The 8,817-nt window shown below is 38.7% G+C and overlaps 1 protein-coding gene across 1 annotated transcript; it reads right to left on the minus strand.

The window, feature by feature from the left end:
* Nucleotides 1–256: 256 nt before the first annotated feature.
* Nucleotides 257–2,790, minus strand: LOC110927569 (the record flags this gene model as incomplete). The annotated part of the gene is made up of 9 exons (XM_022171121.2): nucleotides 257–550; nucleotides 627–687; nucleotides 1,174–1,220; nucleotides 1,897–1,959; nucleotides 2,052–2,120; nucleotides 2,191–2,244; nucleotides 2,327–2,407; nucleotides 2,498–2,563; nucleotides 2,638–2,790. Coding segments are annotated over 7 exons (498 nt in total), but the record flags the coding sequence as incomplete, so codon positions are not given.
* Between the last annotated feature and the right edge of the window lie 6,027 nt (nucleotides 2,791–8,817).

Genomic DNA, 8,817 nt, shown 5'->3' on the forward strand with positions numbered 1-8,817 from the left:
GTTCCCAAACCCAGTCCCAGCACCTGCACCCCCAATGAGTGCAGAAAATGTGCAAGAACTCCGAACCTTCGGTTAGGAGATTTTAGAAAGTAGCGAGAAGATGAGACAGGTCGGAGAGCGACTCGTATGGAAGTGTGAGGAGTGTAATATGGAGTTCTGGATGAACCCATATCAGTGATGGTGGTGATAATATATATATATATATATATATATATAAAACTAGAAAAGTAACCCGCCGCGATGCAACGGGGGCCAGATTTATATTTCTGTTAAATTAGATACATGAGCTGCAACCAAGAGTTTATGCCTAGATTTGTATATGTATGTATTATGGTCGCAACTTAGGATGTTAACACCAAGCATGTTAGTTACATAAGTTGCGCAAAATACATTTTTGTAATCAATCAAGTTATTCGATGAACTGAACAAATACGACGTATACAAATGTCAAAATGTTTGTATCTCTGCACCAATGCCAAAATGTTTGCATCTTTTTTGTTTAGTTCCAATTGGCCTTCTTGTCTCCACCAATGTCAAAATGTTTGCATCTCTACACAACATAAAAAAAGCAACATTAATAACAACAAAAGTAAATAAAAAAACATGAAAAAAGATTCAAAGCTAACCTTAATTGGATGCTGGGACACATGCTTGCAACCTCAGCACAATCTTCTTGGTGCTTTTAGCCTGTTTAGATGTTACCTTATTTAATAATAAAGCTAATAACAGTGTAAACAACATTTGAGGATAGTAACTTGCAAAAAGTAAAAAAATTGTTAGTTTTCTTTATAAAACAGTTCTTTTAAATAGATCATCCTTTGATGTTAGGTTTGGTGTACACAAGATACACCTAGCAGAGGAGATTGTACCACATGAGACCCGCTTTATCAACCGTTTGGTTAGTGTATACATTGAAGACAAGAAGTAAAACTATTACTTTAGAAACTTCAACCAGAAGGTCCAAACCAAACCATTTTTTACCTGTATGAAAAAATGCCTATTTTTAGCCAAAACGTAAATCGCCCAACCGACCCCTTTTGACATCTAAACTGGCTATTGCCATTTATCATGCTTCAAGAGGAGTTGTCATACTTTTAATTAATGATAATAGTAATCAAATTAAAAATCAGGTTTAAGACTTTAACAAATCAAATACATAGACAAAACAAATACCTTGAGTTTCTACGAAGCTCTGCGTTGGACTCCACTTAAAACACCACCTGAAATATTGATCGCGTTTTTGAAACCGAAATGAGTAAATGTTGAATGATACAATTAAAAACATAATATATATTCTATATGAGTTGTCCAAAACCAAAGCAAACCCTTAAAAGTTATAACTCACTAAGATCAATGAACAACCTATAATAATTAGACCTGGCAAAACGGGCGGTTGGGTCGAGTCGGGTCACGTGTCAAAGCGAGTTCGGGTCAAAGTGGATCGGGTTAAAATGGGCCAAGTTTAAAAAAGAAAACTATTGTAGCTTTATGACATGTTTTACCACAAGTCCTACCCGCACGCAGGGGGGGGGGGTGCAAAAATGAGTTTCTGAGCTGGAATTTGGTTGAACTCGTGCGTGCCCGCACGTCCTGCAGACACGAATGCAGCTCCGAAAACCCAGCCCCGCGTGGGGCGGTTTTTGCCCGCCCTCGGTTTCGTTTTTTTGTGCGTTAACCTTTTGTTTTCAGCTTATACGCTGCGCCTCAGTACGTTTTTGCGCCTAGTCGTGCGCCTTTTTGCGCCTCAGCAGCGTTTTTCCAAAAAAAAACCCAATTTTGCGCCTAGCCTACCATCAGGCGCTATAGGTGCGCCTCGCTGCGCCCGAGCGCTTTTTGCGCTTTTGACAACATAGGTTTGAACTATAGTTACTAACTCTTTTTTGCTAATGAGTGTACCTTTTTAAAGAGGTAAAAGTTAGGTGCGCAAACAGCTCCATAAGCTCTTTCAACATCTTGTGACTGCAAAGATCCATAGCCAGCCCCATAAGCGTATGTACATATGAAACTATGCATGTGAACCTAATTATAAAAGGAAGAACAAACTGCCATACAGGATCATATAGATATGGGAATGGATAATTAAAAGTTCTTGCATCTTCTGCCATGAAAACTGGTCCATCCTACCACAGAAATAATCATTCATTTACATATGCAAAATTGATGTTTCTAAAGTAAGAAATTGAACTGAACCTGTGGTTGAGTGACTATGGAGTTTGATGGTATTGCAACTACTCCAAGCCCTTTCTGTTTTCTCGAGAAGAAAGAAATGCAAGTGGCAATTAGAAGATTCAAAGACTAAAAAGAAGACGTATAGTTAGCATCCTACCTTCATGTACAAGTTTGTAAGCTTGACAATGTCCTTTTTCAAGTGCTTAACAAATGGACAATGATTACAAATGAACATAACCTGCAAGACCTCCTGTGTTCAGTTTCCTCCCAACCAAATATGTAATTCTGTTAGGTTGTTTTTCGATGCAACTAAGAAAGAGGTATTTACCAGTAATGCAGGATAAGATTCAAAGTCGTCTAACTTCCACATATTTCCGGAGAGCGGCTTCTCCAGCTGACGACCAAGTTCACGACTTATTACCAAATTGGCAAATAATTCGATGTAAATAAATCCATTAATGAAAATACCTCAAAATGGGGAGTTCTGGAGCCCAAGGAAATGCCTTTAGATTCGGTTCGTGTGGCACGAACTAAAAGTTTTTTTGGGATTCCTCCGCAGCGCCGACGACCAGCATTTGTTGGGGCCGACGGACGGCAACAGGAAAGCTGAGGATGTAACGGACATCATTGTTGCTCGCTCCCCTTGTACAAACTTTCTTTCCACTATATCCACTACGAGGATATACTCATCCTTTCCACTATAAAGTTGTTGTTAAGCAAAAGCTGCAACAGTTATTAAAACGATTTACTTTTGAAAAAACTAAGAAACCTTGATAAAAGAATTTAGAGAAATAATAAAACATAAAATTTTTGTGATTAAAGTGAAGTTAAAACTCAAAAAGTTCTCACGTAGGAAGTTTTAATTCTATATAACTTAAAACATTTAGACCAAAAAACTCTCATCTACAGCAAACTTCAGATATGTGCAGGACAAAAGTTTCACGGTGTGGTTTAATTTCCTAGGTTTTTCACACAAAAAGTTGAATGATAATGGTATGAACAAATTGGAAAATCAAAGTTGATTAAGGAGTAATATGATCCCTCAGTTCAGCTAAAATGTATTGTTAACCAAAATGATGCATAAACTATAAACTAAAAGAAATATATTTAACCAAATGGAAATTAAACATACCAGATTGAAGCAGACGAACATAAAAGCTATCACCTAAACCTGTTACAAATAAGAAACCAAAATAAACACGCCATGCTGATTCCAAATAAACAGAAATGAGCGATTACTCACCGGAGAATAAAGACAAACGTAGAACGTTTGCAAACTGCCGGAACCCTAGTTAAAACACAAACACAAACACTTAAATCAAAGAACAACAAACTGACATCCAACTAACCTGAAAAACATAAATTACACCCGGCTATGACCGATCACCATCGTGAATAACCGCCGACGGACGAATAAGCCACCGGATCACAAAACTTAGAAAAAACTCTTAATATACTCAATAATGATATAGATCTCAAGCTTTGAGTAAACAATAAACGCTTATAAGAAGCAAATTAACAAATCCCATACCTAGGTGAACGTTGGAGGTGCTCCGGTGAACGGCTAGGAACTCTGATGGTGTTCGTGCGGCGGCAGGGAACTCCGGTAGTGTTCGTGCAGCGACAGGGAACTCCAGTGGTGGTGTTCGTGCGGCAACGACAGGAAACTCCGATGGTGTTCGTGCGGCGGCAGGGAACTCCGGTGGTGGTGTTCGCCAGCGACAGGTGTTCGTGCTGTGGTTCAAACCACATCACCTTCACCATCGCACTTCTCTCTCTCTCTCTCTCTCTCTCTCTCTCTCTCTCTTTGTCTCTGTGTCCATCTCGCTCTAGGGTTTGGTGTTGTGTAAAAGAAAGGTAGACAGATAATGAAAAGATGGGTAAACCATGCATCAACAACTTGTACATACAATATAACAAAGCACATACAACAAAATAAGCACAAAGTACAACCACTATTGCACAGAAATGATGAAAATTAGAGTATTATATAATATGTGTGTATGCTTGAAAAAAAGAAAAAAAAAGAGGAAATACCTAAATATATAGCTATAGATGCCTACTAGTATTGTAATTTTTATTTCAGTTGTATTGTAATATATATGGATGCATAGTATAAGAAAGAGCAAGTCGCAATGTTCGACGTTTTTGATCAATATGCGTGTCATATGATTGGTTGTGTTAAATATTATCTTGTGATATTAATACGTGGTAAATGTTTAAAATTCAGATGGACAACGAAGTGAACCAGGAAAACCAGAATGACAATAACCCGAATAACGATAACCAGAATAACAACGACAACCCAAACCATGATAATAATGGAAAACAAGTGGATAATAGTGCATCCAACACATAGTGGCACAAGGGATAATAGATGCAATGCCATATATTATCAAAACCGTTAGGGAAGCGGATAATAAAAGTAACAATGGCAGTAAGCGACCAACTGAACCTGAACACAACGTAAACAATGGATCCATACTTCAAGTGCCCATTCCCAAAAGAAGAAGAACCATATCTTATGGTTGTTCTTACAAGGAATTCTGGTCTTGTAAACCAATGGAATTCTTGGTCAAGGAAGGGGCTGTTGCAGCTCTACGCTGGATAGAAAAGACTAAGGTTGTCTTAAAAATAAGCAAGTGTGCGGAAGAGGATAAGATAATGTTTGCTTCCAATCTGTTTAAGAACTCAACCTTAGAATGGTGGAACACTATCCTCCAGTCTAGGGGAAGTGACAGGGTTTACAATATGGAATGGGAGGAATTTAAGAACATGGTGGAAAGGAAATTATGTCCTCCCAATGAAAAAGAACAGATAGCAAATAAGTTTTTAAACCTTAGGATGACTGGAGTGGATAGTAAGGGGTACACTACATTATTCTTTGAATATGCTAGAATAGTACCGACCCTTGCATCACCAGAACCAGTATTAATCTCTCGTTATATCTAGGGATTAATCAGTGAGATTAGACATGTAGTCAAGGCAGCTAGACCTCAAACTATAGAGGAAGCTGTAGAACTAGCAAACACCTTGACAGATGAATTAGTGCGTACACGAGAAGAAGACTAGAGGAGAAACCTAGCTCAAAGGCTTACCCAGGAATTCCGCTACGGAAATTCCAACCGTGGGAAAAATGTAGGTTCTATCTCTGCACCCTACTGCAAGGCCTACAATAAGAAGCATCCAGGAAAATGCTCCACTTACTGCAATTTCTGCAAGATACCAGGGCACAAGGAAGAAGATTGCAGGAGGAAACCTAATAATGGAATGTGCTTCAACTGTGGAGAAAAAGGTCACATCAAGCCGAATTGTCCAAAACTAGTTCCAGCCATGGGCAATAAGACTACAAAAAATGCTAGAGCATGTGTTCTGACGGCAGACGAAGCCAAGATGATTCCAGACGTGATAGTCGGTACGTTTTTAGTTAATGATGTTTTTGCTAAAGTATTATTTGACTCTGGTGCGAACCAAAGTTTTATTAATACTTCATTTTGCAAACTCCTCAACCAACCATTAACTAAACTCCCACAAGAATGTCTAGTAGAGACAACAAATGGGGAAACCATTAGGATTTCTGAAATCTTGCAGGGAGCAAGAATAGAATTTTTAAATCAAAACTTTATTGCAAACCTTTACCCAATGAATCTGGCAGGATTTGATGTTGTATTAGGAATGGATTGGTTAATAGCCAATAAAGCTAGTATTTTATATGATTAAAAGTCAATCCAAGTAAATTCACCAAGGGGTGAAAAGATCACCATTAAAGGAGATAAGCCATCTAATCCACGAAATTCATCTCCGTGATGAAAACAACAAGTTATATAAGAAAAGGATCATTTGTGTATTTGATTTCTATAATCACTAACACTAAGGAAAAGAACTAAAAGATATTCCAGTAGTATCCCAGTTTTCAGATGTATTTCCAGAAGAATTACCAGGACTACCGCCAGACAGAGAAGTCGAATTCAGAATCCATCTGCTACCAGGAACAACACCTATTGCCAAAGCACCCTACTCTTTGGCACCAGTAGAAATGCAAGAATTAAAGAAACAATTGGACGAATTGTTGGAGAAAGGATTCATACAGCCAAGTTCATCGCCATGGGGAGCACCGATACTGTTCATCAAAAAGAAAGACGGGTCGATGCGAATGTGCATTGATTACTGTGAATTGAACAAAGTCACGATTAAGAACCAGTATCCATTACCGAGAATCGACGATTCGTTTGATCAGTTGCAAGGAGCTCGATTTTTCTCGAAAATCGATTTACGATTTGGATATCATCAATTAAAGGTACAGGAAGAGGACATTCCTAAGACCGCTTTCAGAACAAGGTATGGCCATTATAAATTTACTGTTATGCCATTTGGTTTAACCAATGCCCCAGCCGCATTTATGGACATGATGAACCGAATATGTAAGCCATATTTGGATAAATTCATAATTGTTTTTATAGATGATATTCTCATTTACTCTAAAAGTAAGGAGGAACATACAAAGCATTTGCACGCACTTCTAAGTTTATTGAGAAAAGAAAAGCTTTATGCAAAGTTTTCAAAGAGCGAGTTTTGGTTAGAACAAGTACAGTTTCTTGGACACTTAGTTAATCATGAAGGAATTCATGTGGATCCTACCAAGATCGAGACAATTACTGTTATGGGTGAAATTCTGAGCCCATATCCTGACTTTGTATCTTGATTTTTTATTAGTTGTATATGATCAGGATACCGGATCAGGATACAGGATCAGGATACCGGATCAGGATACCAGGCCAGGATATTGGTAATATCCTGGGGCAGTATCCTGACTATTACTAATGATTTGCTTGTAAACGTTGGTTACAAGGGACTAACGTTCATGAGGACCAAGTTATCCTGAAGACCCGCTCAAATTAGTCAGGATAAGGACGTTGATGGCGGAAGAATAGCTCTTGTAACGGTCATCATTGAAGAAAGGCATGTTTCATGGGAGCTGGTCAAAGATATTAATGTTCCAACGGTCATGGAGGCTTAAATCCCGGAATTATGGTTAATATGCGCGTGGAAAACGAGTAGAAGCAGCCCCAACGTTCAAAATGGAATATTCCAAAGTATCCTAGAATAATAGGATAGTTTGTTAGTTTCTTTTACTATAAAAGGGATTGATCGGATCATAGGTAGACACAACTTTTTCCACACACTTTCACTCGCACACTTTACTCTCTAGCTTCTAGCAATAACTAAACACAAACACTTGTAATCAAATTTCATTGTAACACCTAGTTGATCCGCATCATATCCTGCACTGTATCCTGAAGTTGAAAGCAATAAGAAGAACAAGGCAGCTGCGATTGTCAGCTCCCGAGGTTTTGTGCCGGCGATCTAGATTGATCAAGGGCTTTCCTCGTATATCTCGTGTCAACCTTTACTTTTTTGCTCATTGTTTGATTGTATATACAGCTCAATATCCTGAGCCGTATCCTGAAACTGTTTTTCTAAACAACTTAACCAACATATTTTCAACACACTTTTTAGCACACTACCTCACTTAACTAATTTGATCACTTAATTGCTTCGGTAATTTTTGACCAAAACAATTTGGCGCCCACCGTGGGGCAAGTGGTGCTCTCTTTACTAAAAATCTTCGTGAAATCATTAATCGGTTTTCTGTTTTCAAAACTTTTTGCCACATTGTTTACAATGGCCTCAAGATCAAACATGAGCTCTTCTACTGTATCTGCTACAACTTTTGCAACGACTGGTTTGGTGCTTCCTCCTCCTCCACAAGTTCAAACTTTTCAGAGGAGAAATGAAAGCCACACACCGAGAGAAATTCCTGCTGCTCAGAATGTTTCTAGATCCGGAAATTTAGGGAGAACCCATATCCTTGCTTCTAATGACGAAATTCTGTCTTTGTTTGGTAGTATACAGGAACAAATGAAGAGGCAGCAAGAAACTAACTAGACGATCATGAAGGATATGCAACTCTTGAAGGCAAACTCTAGGAAACCTGTGGAGGATACAACTACTCCTCTACAGCCCAGGATGCTGAACTTTAGTTCAGCAACATTTACCGAGGATAATCAAGGCAACATGATACCGAGTCAGTCCCGGAGCAACATGCTGGAGATACCATCATCCGCCAGGATATCGACCCTGAGGGATCCAGGATATGGCCCAAGATATGGTCCAGGATATGGCAAAAGTCAACAGGCTGGTAACATGTTTGCCAATATCAGTATCCCTGCTAATAATAATTCTGATTCTTTGCAGGATATAGGTGTAACACCGGCATTGACCAAGGAACTTCAAAAATTGAAGGATATGATATCAAGTGTTCCTGGAGAAGTGCAGCCTATACAGGAAGTATCCCAGGATAGTCACAGGATATCCCGATTTGCTCATCCAATTTATGATGCTGAAATTCCAAAAAGATTCCAGACTCCCAGCATAAAGTTGTATGATGGGACGACAGATCCTGAGGAGCATATTGCCCAGTATAGGGAAAGGATGGAAACAAATCCAATCCTACCAGAACTTAAGGAAGCATGCTTATGCAAAGGCTTCGGTTCAACTTTAACAGGATCGGCCTTAAAATGGCTTTTAAATGTTCCACCTTATTCAATTACATTATTTTCTCATTTAGTTAATTTGTTTATCAGTTAA

The sequence above is a fragment of the Helianthus annuus genome, chromosome 3, assembly GCF_002127325.2.
Source record: "Helianthus annuus cultivar XRQ/B chromosome 3, HanXRQr2.0-SUNRISE, whole genome shotgun sequence".
NCBI lineage: Eukaryota > Viridiplantae > Streptophyta > Magnoliopsida > Asterales > Asteraceae > Helianthus > Helianthus annuus.